The sequence below is a fragment of the Halyomorpha halys genome, unplaced genomic scaffold (assembly GCF_000696795.3).
Source record: "Halyomorpha halys isolate HHAL.00 unplaced genomic scaffold, Hhal_1.1 Scaffold375.1, whole genome shotgun sequence".
NCBI lineage: Eukaryota > Metazoa > Arthropoda > Insecta > Hemiptera > Pentatomidae > Halyomorpha > Halyomorpha halys.
This window is the reverse complement of record NW_027105275.1, coordinates 681,970-697,684: the sequence shown is the minus strand read 5'-3', so window position 1 is coordinate 697,684 and position 15,715 is coordinate 681,970. Positions and strand designations below refer to the sequence as shown.

The 15,715-nt window shown below is 29.6% G+C and overlaps 2 protein-coding genes across 3 annotated transcripts in view; one reads left to right on the top strand and one right to left on the bottom strand.

Moving 5' to 3' along the window:
• LOC106681937 (small ribosomal subunit protein uS17) overlaps nt 1-8,871 on the bottom strand; it is a 26,486-nt gene extending 17,615 nt beyond the window's left edge. For both annotated transcript variants that reach the window (XM_014422533.3, XM_014422534.3), the window contains exons 1-3: nt 8,736-8,871; nt 6,734-6,859; nt 4,713-4,918 (exon numbers count right to left, since the gene is read on the bottom strand). In XM_014422533.3, the coding sequence (XP_014278019.1) occupies nt 4,713-4,918; nt 6,734-6,859; nt 8,736-8,747 (344 nt within the window). In that variant the 5' untranslated portion in view covers nt 8,748-8,871. The remainder of the gene's footprint in view (nt 1-4,712; nt 4,919-6,733; nt 6,860-8,735) is intronic.
• A 2,812-nt stretch (nt 8,872-11,683) lies between these two features.
• msps (msps cytoskeleton-associated protein 5) overlaps nt 11,684-15,715 on the top strand; it is a 108,567-nt gene continuing 104,535 nt past the window's right edge. The window contains exon 1 of the mRNA XM_067050231.1: nt 11,684-11,824. The gene's annotated coding sequence lies outside the window, so the exon portion shown is untranslated. The remainder of the gene's footprint in view (nt 11,825-15,715) is intronic.

The following is a 15,715-nucleotide window of genomic DNA, read 5'->3' as shown; positions in this document are numbered from 1 at the left end:
CTTTGTAATTTATATTTTTATTTTATTTTTTTTTTTTATACTTCTCTTTATTTACTTTTACTTATTATTTGTTACTTCTTTTACAATCATTGTTATTATATCCTATATTGTTTTATTTTCTTCAGTATAATCTCGTATTATTAGTAACGATATGTGTCATTCTAATTTTACTTAGTTATTATAGTTCTTATTATTATCATATTTTTGTATTCTTCTCTTATGATTTTTCATTTTTCGTCATATCTTTATCACTACTTCCTGTATACGCGACGTATTTGAAATTGAAATAAAGCCGTTAAATGGCTGTTTGGCTACCTCCTCCCCACTCCTCCATGCTTCCGCTTCATTGTTTCTTTCTGTTCATCTGTTTGCTTTGAACAGGTAGGTTGTCCTGAAATGTTCTTTGCTCATTTATTATCATTTCATATCATTATTATTATTTATTTATTTTTTATTTATAATTATTCTTTCATGACGTTTATTTAATCTCTATTTTTTTTTATTGTATAAACATTGAATTGTTTGTATCGTATTGTTTTTGTTTTATGTACATCTCCTGTATTTTACGTATTTTTATAAAAAAATTTTACTCTTGCCATTGTTACTTTTTATTCTTATCATTGTATCTTATCTTTGTATTTTTATTCTTTTCATTGTATCATTTTGTATCTTTTTAGCCCTGATGAAGTCCTGCAAAGTGGGGTGAAACGTCGACAAAATAAATAGTTGTAAACTATTTTTGTTTCTCCTTTGACCGCAACCCTGACCATCTTCCTATACAGGAAAATAAATAGTTGTAAACTATTTTTGTTTCTCCTTTGACCGCAACCCTGACCATCTTCTTATATATAAATATATTATAAAACACACGATCTACTGAAATATATTATGAAACAGATGATCTAGTGAAATATATTAAAAACACACGATCTTGTGAAATATTATAAATTTCAACTTAGTTTTAGGCACCACTTTAAGCAAAATGCTCAAAAGAATCTAAAAAAGTAAAAATTTGAAGTTCTATACTATCTGACTAGTTTCACTTTAATTTAGTAGTGATGAAAACAGCAAAAGAAATATCAAAATTTAAATAATAGATATCAGTTGTAAAGTCAACTGGGAAATAATAAATCCAAATAAGAACACATCATACTCCACTCAATTAGGAGGCCACTGGATAATAAGGACAAACAATTTTTTTGAAATATTTTTAAGGAACGTAACGAAAACAAGCCATATATAAATTTTTAACACTTCAGCAACAAAGCAACAGTAAATTATGACAAACCATCAATGTTTTACTGTCAAACACACGGTTTTCGAGAATCAAGAAACAAACTCAGAATTGAAAACACAAAAATTGAATTTTCACACAACTCTTTAATGGATTAACTATGAGTCAGCTATATAAAGTATTGGAAAATTGTAAAAAGTCTTAATAAAGGAGTTTTTTTTCTAACTAGTCTGTCGATATCATAAGATTTATCCATGTAATATTTTTAGGGAACTATCTAACTTCTTACACAAAGAGATCAACACATTACCAAAAATAAAATAACTAAATAATACAGCACAGAAACAATAATTTTAAAACAATCAACAAGACTGACAAACACTCAACAAGAAAGCAAGATTTCCCACTAGAAGATAAATAAGGGGAAGGTACCCTTCAAACCTCAGCTTTAATGTTGCAAAAATGAAAATGGCACTCCTCTGAAAAATAAATGCATACTGTAACAATTAGCTCTATAATTTAAGACACTCCTTAACCCTTTTAGTTTGTTTTTTGGTGAAAAGTGCAAAGAACAACATATATGCACCCACACCTTGTATGTATAATACCCGCTCCACATTCATCTGACACCTGGTTAAACCTTTTCATCTGTGACTCTTCAGTAAAAATCCTTTCCTCTTCCCAGCACCCCGTTCCCTTTCTCTCATCTCACGATCTGATTCAAATATCGTACAACCTGCCAGTCAAATCTTTTACTCATAAAATAATATCATACCGTAATTTGGACCTCCTTTCCTATGAATTTGATTCCAACCAGTGGGACAATATATACTCCTATAATTACATCAACCCTATGGTTTGCACCCTCACTTCACATCTGCAGTCCATAAGACATAAATACTGCTCTCGAAACCCAAACCTTACGCCGTCCAACCACGCCTTGGCTTACTCTGAAAGTATAGGAAATGATAAAATAAAGGGAGCAGCTAGACGCAAATTTTGTCGGACTCGCCTATCTACAGATTATTTACATTTTAAACAACTCCGTAATGCAACGCAATTAGCAGTTTGACGTGCTAAATCCCTTCACATTCATAATTCCCCACATCCACTCCAAAGCTCCCGATTCCAAATCCAAGTAATCGCCAATAATGCCAGACAATCTCAACAACTATTTCATGTTCCATGCTGCTGGTCCATCACTTATTCCTGATATTCCAAATAACACCTTCAATTTCAAAATTTATTTTTTTCTCACGTATCCTACGATGAACTACTGACCACCATTCTAAGATCCCATACTAGCGATTATGGAACGGACAACATTCCTGTTAAACTGATTAAATCCTGTCTCCCAGTCCTTAATCCCATACTTCATCATATCTATAATTTTTCCCTACAAAAGGCCATATTTCCTTCTCTTTGGAAAACCACTTTAGTTAGACCATTAAATAAAATCCCAAATCCTTCACCTAATGATTTCTGCCTTAATTCTCTCCTCAGTAACCTTTCAAAACCCCAAGAATGCCTTGCTCAAAATCAACTCTCCAACTTCCTAGAAGAACGTTCCCTCATTAATCCTCTCCAATCCAGCTTTCAACCAGGATATTCAACACAATCCACTCTCCTAAAAATAACCCACAACAACTAAATTGAACACCAAAACCTAACAATCCTCATCCTTCTAGATTTCTCCAAAGCATTTGACACAGTTGACCATAATATCCTTCTTATCAAACTAGGAAATCTTCTTCTATGCAATAGTGCTTTGCGCTGGTTTCAATACTTCCTTTCCGATCATTCCCAGTATGTAGTAGTTTCAGATAAACCTCCATCAATGACAAGACCCTTTACCTGTAGTGTACCTCAGGGTTCATTGCTATCCCCTAACCTTTCCGCTATCTACATCAATAACCTTCCCTTCCTTATACAACATTCTCAATACCATACATACTACCTATACATCTATACGTACACACTTTCCAAATTTACCTGTCCTTCCCAACTTCTGACCTATTAGTTGTCATGAGGAACTGCAAGACTTGAATCGAATTAGTCACTGGGCAGAGGATAGAAAGCTTAAGTTGAATGCAGAGAAGACTGAGGCAATCATAATAGGATCCAATTGCCTCCTGAAAACCATTCCTTATATTCAAACTTTGTTTCTAAACAACATACCAATAAAATTCCAGCCATCCACCAAAAACCTTGGTATCACCGCTGACCAAACTCTCTCCTGGAAAAACCACGTCTCCAATATTTCCCGTTGTACCTTCTTCACCCTAAAACGTTTTAATTACTTTCGTTATCTACTTCCTTTTGAAACCCATAGGCTAATGGTTACTTCCTTAATTATCCCCCACTTTGAATATTGTTGCGTGGTTTACAGGAATGTTTCTTTGGAGATCTCGAGGCAAAATTAAAATGGCTAATTAATTGCTCTGTCACCCGATTTTATTATATGTTAGAGGATTTATTTTATTTTTTTTTTTTTCATTACCTTTTATGTTGGTTTATCTATTTATCTTATAATAACAGTAATTTTATCTTTTTGTTTATTATTTTTAGTTTACTTGTATTTGATTCCTTTTCATTTTTTTTTTTTCTTTCTTATTAGAAGTCACCTTACGATTTGTAATATGTTCTAAGGCCTTATTCTTACACTTGTAATATTATTCTAAAGAGATCAGTCCCAGGATAAATATAGATTATTATTATTATTATTACATGTTAGAAACGATCTAATATCATTAAGAGAGAATTAATAGAAATAGTTTTTCAACAATTTAAAAAAAATGTTGTTTCGGAAGAGATAATCTGACTAGCACTTACCATGTTCCTTAGAGTTAATCTTTATTTTGTTATGCAATATTATTTATTTTGTTACAAAATATATTTAAATACATACGTAAGTATATACTTAGTATTAAATGGTCTATATAAAGTTATGATGAAAAGATGATTTCTCGTATCTGCAAATACGTTTTGTAAGAGAGAACTCAATTTTTATTTTCTTAATTATCATTAGTTATACCTTAGTTATTTATATAATTTTCAATGAATAGAGAAAAAATAGTGCCATTTTTTATTCTCTATTTCGTTCCTAATACACTGATTTTCCAATTATGTAAATATTGTTTTTTGTTTGATTTTTATGGGCCTTTTTCCAGACCCTAGTAAAATTGTGAAATTCAGCCGGTTATCTTTGTAGAGGCATCTCTTTTTCACATGCCACTAAAAGGGGTTAATGAAGAATATCCAAGTCCAGCAGAAGGAGAAAATAACTTTCAAGGTACAAGATATAAGAATGAAAACATATAACGAGTTAAACTTAAAAGAGTTTTAAGAAGTCCTTAGAAGAATAATAAAGACTCCTAAAGGTGATGAATTTCAGGCTAGTCTAGATATAAGCTTGATAATACTGTCAATAGTTTGCATACTAAAATTGTCAAAAAGAATAGTAAAAATAGTTATATACCTGAAACATGGAGAAAGATGAACAGATAAATTTTTGTGTCTCTTTTCAAATCTATTGTATTTTTTAACATAGTGAAGGTAATCTCTTCTTATAACTATAGTTCTCTGCATTTTCATTTTTCTCACAACACCTGTAAGAATCCTTCCTCTGATACTTATGTTTCCAGTAAATGGACATTTTTTGTCAATATAAGTTCCTTCGATAGCCTGGTGGAAATTATAAAATTTATAAATAAATAACGAAAATAAGAAAATTATTTAGCACATTAACCATTAAATGAACTAAAGAAAAATAAATGATAATGTGTCTTGGTCAAATATTGAAAACCAATCACATGCAATCCTCCAAATGTTAAGTAAAATACTGTAGAAAAGAGATGAACTCAAGGAATAATAGAATAGTACCTAATTGATATAATTAAAGAAAAGTAGTAAACAAATCAGCAAACTAATAAAAATTAAAAAAAAAAAAATTTCGAACAAATATATATTTCTAATTTTTATATTTTAACCAATACTTAGAATCCTCCCCCCCTTTGAATTATTAAATTAAAATCAACCAACAGTAATAACAAAAAAAATTAAATATACAAACCTAAAAAATAATAGGTTTTAATATTTCAGAATATCTTACACAATATACACAAATCCCATCTATAAAATATTAGGAAATAAATCATTTGTTGAAGTGAAACTTCTTAACAGACATTCTACAACTCAAGAAAAAGAAATTAATATGGGAGTAAATGAATTTCATGATGGGAGATGAAACGGAAGTGGTGGGGTGGGGGGAAAGACTGGTCAGTTCTAGCAAGGGATTTATTATATTGAAATAGGAAAGTAGAAGCTCAACAATCCTAGCATTGTCAGTCCGATTGAGTGAGCTGCTGTCCTCATACTCCACTATTATATTCTAAAACATTTTCCTGCAAGAACTTACTTAGGAAATGGTTGGTCTTTTGGAATTATTGTAACTAATCAGAAACTGATATTTTCTGTCTTGAGCTATAACAGGGAACATGTTATCATTATTAAAAAAAATTTGATACATTAATTCATTTCCAAAAGTTTCAGTTCTGTCAACCAGTTCCATGACTGCCACAATTTTTTTTTTATTTACATAATTGTAAATTGTAAACCAATGAAATACAAAGAAATTTACTTTATCAAACAAGATGAAATCCAAAGCACACAGATCTTAATCTCAATAGATCCTTTACAGAGGAAGTGTCTATGCAATCAAAGCCCAAGTTGATAGTTTTATAAGATAAAAGGCAGTAAGCCATACAAAGTTCAAAGCAACTTGATTTCAAACTGGAGTGCTACTTATTTCTTTAAGTAGCAAGTGAATTACTCTCACAAGGCTATATTAATTTAATTTTTAATCCTTTCACCCCTAATAAAAAGTAATTATAAATTGCACCAATCTAAACATGTATCTAAGAAGCTTCTAGTCAAAAACAACCAACACTCCATTACATTATATATATATATATATATATATATATATGTATATATATTTGTGAAACCTATTGATTTATTAGAATGCATATTCTATACGCATATCCGTCACAACAATTAAATTTCAATCAAAAAAATAAACTGGTTATTTGTTTTAAACAGGAATTATCAAGGTAATACTCACAATTTAAACTAAATTTTCAAAAAAAGTAGATGTCTGGCAACTTTTGTCATCATGACAGTTTCCATAATAAGATAATAGAACACAATAACTCTAAATACACATATTACTCATAACCTTATGTTCCTGTAAAATTTAAGGAGTCCTGTACTGAAGAAAAAAAAGAAAGAAAAAAATTAAATCAAGGAAAACAGTGATTCAATTTCAAAAAGAAACTGATAATTTAACAAAATAAATTGTAAAAAATAAATAAAAAATAATAAAGAAAAATAAAAAACCTCTAAAAGAAAAACCATGCAGTAAACAATAATCCACTAAAATCTTCATAAAATTAAATCCATAAAAGCACTTAAATTCTAATGCAAAACTTTAATTCCTACCTCTCTTGGTGTCTTAAAACCTAAGCCAACATTACGAATATAACGCAAAGAGTTTTTCTTTTTAACACCTAATCCCTTTTTGCGGTTTAAAAATATTGTTTGTTGTTTTTGAAAGGATCGCTCAGTCTGAAAAAATAATAATTATTATGTTTCAACAATAAACAATTATTTCTTGTAATATCCATAGGTTTAATAAACAGAAAAACAAATTAAAAAAAAAATTAAAAATGTTAAAATGATAAAATACGTCATTACAAAAGTCTTTGATGGATAATCCATTACATTCATAAACGTTTTAAATTTGATTCAAATGTAAACAGTGCATATATCATTTTTTTACTTTTACAAAATAAAACCTATTATTTTGTATCCCTCATTTAATACTATACACCAACTGTTCCTGAGATACATTATACTTTATAAATTTCTCTGAAAATATCAGAGTAAAAAATTGTCATTTGTGGCCTTAAGTAGCACAACACGAAAAAAGGAGAGCACAACAAGGGAATCACCAATTAAAACTGTTCTACATTGTATATATGCATATATAGTTGACCGTAAAAATTGATATATAAGAAGATGGTCAGGGTTGCGGTCAAAAGAGAAACAAAAACAGTTTACAACTATTTATTTTCCAACGTTTCGCCCCACTTTGCAGGGCTTCATCAGGGCTGTCTAAATGAATAAGTTGAACAGGAAACTTATTCATTTGGACAGCCCTGATGAAGCCCTGCAAAGTGGGGCAAAACGTTGAAAAATAAATAGTTGTAAACTATTTTTGTTTCACTTTTGACCGCAACCCAGACCATCTTCTTATATAAAACTATTCTACATCCAAAAATATTAGACAAGTGTACCAGCATTCCTTTGAATGGGTTCTAGGAGCAAAGAAAAAACAAAGCAACTATTTTAATCATTATGTTTTATTATTATTTCTATTTTTTTTTTTTATTCTGAATTAAAAAAATATATGTACTTAATAAGCTTAGGAAATATTAATGAACTTAGGTCACTAAAAAGTCCAAAAAACATTTAAGTAACTTCAATTAAAATAGTTAAACCAAATTCAAAGTTGATTTAACAAGCTTCATTGGCTTCTTTACAAGGCATTCTGACATAATAATATTAAATTTGGTGAAATAGCTTCAAGTAACCCCAAAATCTTTAATCACAATATGATCCTAATTTAGCAGTCATATTTGAAAGTTATTTTTCCATTAAAATTTAAAAAAAAAACACTAAACATTGCGAAGGGTTAAGAGATGAGGTATCAATCTGATTAAATCTATTTTCTTTGAAGAATATATGATAGCCATAGTGCACTAAAACAATTTATTTGCAAATAATAACAATAAGCATTCATTCATTCGACAATTCAAGAAGTTCCTTGAGGCACGAGATGTCCATACTGAGCAAGGTACTGAAGACACTTATATTGGAAGTGCAAACAGCAAAATCTATGCGACCTTTAGTCGATCCTCAAAAGATTATCAACCAAGAATAAAATCTTCAAAAATTAAACAGAAACAAAATAGCACAACTTTATTCAAATACACCTATCCTAAGGTTATTATGCTCCTTATTTATGTAATAAATGGTAGAGATACATCAGCTATTATCAGCCAAGGAAAGGAGTCTTCTAGCATTTAATCAAATAAATTGATATCTAAGGAAATATTAGATATACAGATGTCTATTGATGTCCAAAATTAAACTACTTAAACTCAATTTAATGTAAACATAAACTAAGTATAATATATGAACGAATATATACTATATTATACTTGTTTGCCTTACTACTATTCATACCTGTTCCAACTATATTTATAAAGATATTATTATGAATTAATCAGAGCTACTAAGAATAAAAATGGGGAATTAGCACCAATGGGATAACAACAATTTTCAAGGTGGTCCCTATTAAAAATATTTTAAAAACAAAAATTGCAATTAGTCAAAATATATAAGTGCCTGAATTGAAACATCAGTAAAGAAATATTACCTGATCAGCCATTTCAATAAACTTTCGAAAATTAATTAACCAAGTAAACAATAAATCAATAAAACTTTCTTCCCACCAATACAACAAAGCTGGGATGCTTACTGTACCCAAGATAGATAACCAGGTGAAGAAGGTTATATCATCAAAAGTAAATAAATGTCATATTCAGGACTAAATTGTAAAAAAACATATTGTGTGGGTTCAAAGTAATATTTACTCTATTTTTAGTCAAATTTTAATAATTGGAAAATTCTAGCGACTTTATTTAAGCTAAAACCTTTCCCACTCTATCCATTTAAAATTATTATGAAACATATATTTATAAATATTGATAAAACACAGAAATTGATTTCACAGAAATCAAATTAATGAGTACTTTTCCCACTCCTTAAACCGTTTGCAAAAGTTTTTTAAAGAGATAATGGTCTTCTCCTGATTTTTTTAATACACCGGTGATCCTAAAAAAAGCTTCGTTTTGATGGAATGAATCAAGTTCAAAAATTCCCCAATTTTTCATGTGGTTTTCTGGGATCATAAATGACAGCATACATCAGAAAATAAAGCTCAAATAATATTTTTTGGTACCAAACTAATTTCTTAAAACAGTGGAAAATAGCTAAGCCGCCGACCTTAAAAGAAATCCGAATACTAATGTTTTCGAATGCGGGCAGATACGACCGAACCAAAAAAACATGACCTTTTTATGTAAGGCTTATTAAAAAAAAATAATAATAAAATAAATATTGGAGCTTTGCTAGAAAAAAATTAAATTTACTGCAAATATAGAAAATTTGGTACGATCAGCAATGAGCCCGACCGCTTTCGACTGCATTGCACAGGACCTGCAAACATTTAGTCAACGTGATCAGAGCATTAAAATGATATTAAACTAAAAAATCAATTTTTGAGCTTTATTTAATCCAATTAAGGACGACTTTGGCTGGCTGCCTTTTTTTTATATATTTGGTTAAACTAGATCATTCGGCTTAAATTGGCCTACTGTCAGCAATTGGAATATATATCCTCTCTGGATCACTGCGGAATCTTGGGCAATAAAAAAGTGGACCAAGCAACTCATTCGACTAAAAAGATAGATGCAACAAAAATAACAGCAATTAAATATGTTACATTAGAGGACTGGGCTATCATCAAGGAACAATAAGGTTATTAATTATTACTAAACTACCCGTTTTTGAAACACCTTAGAGTATTGTAACGTAAGTAATTGCAATTCACGATATGACGCTCCAACATTAATAATAATGAACTTATTTCTTCTTACGTCACTCGTTAATAGAAGTTTCTGAGATTTTAAGTTATTTTGTACCGGTATTTCAATCAGAATAGTCACATGTTAATTTACCACCATGAACGGCGGCGATTCTCCCTCTAAAAAAAAAAGTCTTTAAAAATTTTATTCAATATGGTTCCCATCTTCCGCAATGATTTAGGCAAACGGCGTTAATAGTTTTCGCTATACTACAATTCCCAAGGTCATAAAAATTACAAAAAGACCGAGTGTGATTTAAGGACAGCAAATATAGGTCGCCCAAAATAAATCAATCTCATTGAGGACCGTTCATTAAAATGCAAATACTTCAGCAATTCAATTCAACAGCTTTTGATATCAGAAACTTGGTTATTAGTATTCGGAGGATATTAATCGTTCAAAGATGACTGAGATGCTTAACTCTTAGCTCAAGTAGACTTACAAAAGACCCCCTGAAGCTGTAGAACGCCGTAGACAGAGACAGAAATGGACTAGAGTCCATACTTGGACTGAGGAGGAATGAAATTACTGATGAGAAGAGTTGTTCCCTAAGTCCAGATGGTGTATTTGCCCATCTGGATTGTTATGGGCCACTCTCATCACGTCAGTAATTCCATTCTTCCTCAGTCCAAGACAGGAGTCGATGGTAATTAAGGATTTCGATACCACAAAAAAGAAGTTTATAGAATAATTATAACAAAACATCGTCGATAAAGCATATTCCTTTGAAGGAATACTTCAATTTCATTATAACTGACATTTTAACCCATGCAATACTGTGATATTTCTTATAACATGAACTTAAGAGAAATGGTTTTCATATCGCTGCTTTGCTTTTATTGTGGCACATCTAACAAAAAAAAGTTATTTTATTATGAATTGGTCGTATTCAAAGTATAATTACTTTAGACTGGGTGTTACTTTTTCTACTGGGGTCGTTCTACAAACTTCCCCAAAGCTAGTTAGGCTCTCATAGAAGTACACAGTCTACGGTTTAATCAACAGAATATTTTTTGATATATGTGCCACTATAGCAACAAAGCATTAATTTGATCCGACGACAGTTCCACTTCACTACGTTTTGTCTTTAATGGGAGCAAGGAAAAAGTATATATCGTAAGCAAATCATTTTACGATTTGTCAACCAAGCTCTCTTTAAGTTCCTGCATTAGTTTATATGTTCGATTTCAAAATGTCTGGCCTTGATAACAACTTGTCTCTTCAACATTCAAATTATCACTTTTTATTTTATGATAATATCCTTAATCCATTGAGCTGTAGGGGCTGCCAGAAGGCCTGACTTCTAGCATGTTTAAAATTTTTGGATGTTTATGGAGCCACTCTTTAACCAAACTTTTTTTTTAGTTTTCCTCTAACTTTATGTACACTCTAATTATTATAGTTCATAGAGTAATTTTTTTTTTGCTTCCAGCCCTACTCGTATTATATAATTCTACAGTCTAGTTTAATCCATACTTCTGCTCTTATTACTGTTATTAGTTAATTATTCTACTTAATTTAGTTTTGACTACCCAGATAAATGCGGTTGGTCAAGTTGAAGCATGTATGGGGCTCTTAAAATTGACGTAAGATGTTTCTGTAAAAATTCACAACCTGCATAATACTACCCCTAACATAACCTTATTTTGAAGTATTCTGTGGGAAGTTACTCCTTAGGCAGTGTTATACCTCTTATAGTAATCGATGTTTAGTATCAGGTATTTTCAGGTTGATTCTAGGCGGTTGGAAAAAAACTTAAGATTATTGTTATATTATTTGTCATACTGTGATATTGACATTATTTGAAGTATAGATTTAAGTAAGTCTTATTTTCTACTTTTCATTATATACGCGGCTTATTTGTTATGTTATTATATGAAACAAGTAAGTAGACTTTTGTTTTTTAAATTTTGTTGTTCATTTGTTTTTCCTCAGCTGGAGTTATTAATTTAATATTGATACATTTATGTCAATTACTAGTGATATCTCAAACGGAAAATGTTGTTAATACCTGTAATATATTGAATATATCAGTTTCAGAATGATTTTCCAGTTAAACAACGGGTAGTGTTCAGTTAACTTTTTGATTGAATTGATAAGAGCTCTATTATTTAAATGTCACTGTGATCACTTGTTGCACAATTGATCACTATGAGTAAATTTTTATTTGATGATATTGCTCCTCTTCTGATAGAATTCTTCAGACGCAAAGTTCCTGAAGAATTTTATCATTTTTGTTTGCGTGTGTGTATTTAAAATATTTCACATAACCAGTATATTCTCTATTTTTTTTTCACTGACTGAGTATGTATAATTTGACATTATGTTGGATTCATGTTCTATTAGTGGAGAGCTATTACATTTTGGTGGTTTAAATACAAAATGATCACTTATCATTGTTATTTAATAATTTCTTTGAATTATTCTGAACTTGGAACAATGCTATAAAGTTTGATATCTTGTTATCAATTAAAATGATGATTGACTTAATACTAGTTGGTAATAAGTGTACTATTGTTAGTACTCCTTTGATAATAATTATATTTTAGATATGTTATATTGTTGATTGTAGTCCCTACCCTATGTGCCATTTTCTTTTCTCCAACCTTTATTGCGGTTCAGAGGGCTCATCAACATATAACATCTGAGTGTCTCCTAGTTCAGAAATTCAAGAAAAGGTCTTTTTCATACGGGGAGTAACAAGTAAGAGATTCATTGTAAATGTCGGGAAAAGTTATCAACTTTCATAAACAATGGATTAGCTGATTTAGACAATTGAGTAGTACAATGGACTTATCTCATAAAGTTGAGCTGAACATAAGTAGATAATCAGGTACTGCTTAGCCTTTTTTTTTTTACTCAATTTAAGTGATCATCTTCACTCTAGCTGGCAGTTTAAAAAAAAAAAATTATCAACAGACAATTATATGATGATTGATTAAATGTTGTGTTGATCACTTATTGCATTTTTTCAAGTAGTCAGTGCTTTATTTGATTATCACATTGCTCTTCTCTTAATAGGATTCTTCAGAAGTAAAGTTACTGAAGAATTTTATGATTGCTGTGTGTGTGTATTTTAAATATTTTACATAGCTGGTATCCACTCTCATTTTGTTTTTACTGACTGAATACGTATAGGTTGACATTATGTTGGATTTATATTTTTATTGTTTGAACGTTATGTAAATAGTTGTTATTTTCTTTGGTGGTTAAACTTTCAAATGATTATTTACCTTTATTTAGTTGAATTATGCTGAACTTGGAACAATAATAAAAAGTTTGATGGCTTCTTATTAATCAAAATAGTGAATAACTAAACTTAAAACTAGTTTGTGAAAGGTGTGCTATTGTCAGTCCTCTTTTGATACTAATTATATGTTACATGTGTTTTGTCGTTGGTTGTAGTCTCTTCATAAATTGCCATTTTCTTTTTTCCCACTTTTATTGGGGTGCATAGGGCTCGTAAATGTCACTCGTTATGTAAAAATAACGTCTGAGTTCTATTTGGAAATTCACTGTAGATGTTGAAAAAAATTGTTAATTTTCATAAACTTTTAAGGTTACTTTTGACTTTCAATTTTGATGTACGTATGTATGGTTTAATTAAGGAGAAAATAGAAAATACTTATTCCAATAAAAAAAAAAAATATCTTTATCTTTAGATAATCATATGATAATAAAATTATTAATGACATTAAAAAATATTTCCCCCATTTATATGCTGAAAAATTATTTATAGATTGTAAAAATATTAGCAAGAAAAAAAAAGTAGTACAGTAAAATATCTTATTTGTAAGAATTAATATTGAATTATGTTCAATTTATGTTAAAAAAATGACAACAGAATATCCACAATAAAATTCTAATACGAATTTGTTCTAACTTCTGAGAATTGAATTGAAAGCCCAAATCTACTAAATCAGTCTTAATGTAGTCCTCCCATTTATATTTTGGTCTACCCCTTGGACGTATACATCAGATTCCTACCTGCAACTTCTATATTTTTGCTTTTCTTCTCTAAAGATTCTAAGGCTTCAAATCTATTTTTGATTTTGAATTGAAGGTATTTTTTATTTCTCCAGATTAAAATTTTCAGCCCGGAAATTTTTCATTTCTCTTCTTTTTATTAAGTTTTTGTCATATTTTCATAATTACTAGTCCATGATATGACCCACATTCTGCCCTGTAATAAGATCTCTCGTTAATTAAACTATTTTGCCATCTTTGTTGTACCAAGACATGATTGATTTGATTTCGGGTTTGTGAATCCGGTAATATCCGAGTATATTTATATTTTATAATATAATATCCTTATGTTTAAATGTAGTATTTTTGATTATTAGGTTTTTCAAGATAGAAAAGTTTGTTAGTCGTATTCCATTATTGTTACAATTGTGCAAACTTTCTGTACCAATCCTTGGATAATATACTTCTTCTCTGATATCCAATTTATCATATAATTCACATTTAATCTCTGTATCTTGATCTTTGCAGCCCTGAAGAAATATTGCTATACATGACAAAAGATCAAAATTTAATAAATAGTTCCTACAATGTAGTATGTTGTTCTTGACTACCAAGCTAATCATCTCCATCTTGGTTTAGTCTTATAGCTTTGGAAGTATTAGAGACAAAGATTTTTCTAAGAATTTATCATTTGCCGATTTTTTATACGTTCTCTTACATATAATCGGTTAAAATTCGATGCAATATTTATATGTAAAAGAATTATGAAATATAGATAGATTTGTTTATTTGCAAATGCTTTAGAGTTTAGCAGATAATTATGCTAAATATTATATAATTATATTATTATATAAATATTCATTTAAATAATATCAGTGCAACGAAGCGATTTTACAGCATAAAAATCTTCATCTGGTGTAAAACGTATTTACTTTCATTTACCTATATATGGAGTATATAGAGAGGGGAAGAATTAGGATCTCATAAAATATCAAATTAGATTTTTTGACGTTTTGAGGTCCTCTGGGTTAAAAATACTAAGTCTCGTAAAATGGTGTGTGAACATACTAACTCTAAGACGACAAGTTTTACGAAATTGAAAACACAAATTTAATACCTCGAATATTATTGCAACATTTTCGAAAAAAACGACTCATCACTTTATCGATTTTAAACATTTTTTTAATTATATCAAAAGTGGCTGTAACGATTTTGATTAAATTCGGTATATCAATAAATAACCAAATGAGCATTATTTTCAGCTTTGTATTATTCCCATGGATATAGTTTAACGGGGCTTGAATTCAGAATTTTCAAAATATTACCTATAAAGTATCTAATTTTGTTTATTTTAAATAATTAACCATTTTGCATCGTCAGCAGTAATAAAAAATTATAAATATGAACGATGAAAGAATTTGATAATTAAATAAAGGAGTAAAAAAAGAAAAGAGATATCAAAATATAGACAATCGGAGACAGCTGAGCGTCAAACTCACCTGATTCCAATTATACATACACCACTTTGTTATATTTTTTTAAAATGTATTTTTGGCAGGAACAAAGATGATATCCGTTATTCACACCAAGAGAAATCCTAAAATACAAATTTGTATATCTGTTGGAAAATACAAATTTACGCCTTCCTCTGTTTTTTGTGTTTTATATATTTTGAAATGTTATGTTGAAGGGTAGGTAGGGGGTTAATTTTTTATTAACTTTATATATATATATATATATATCA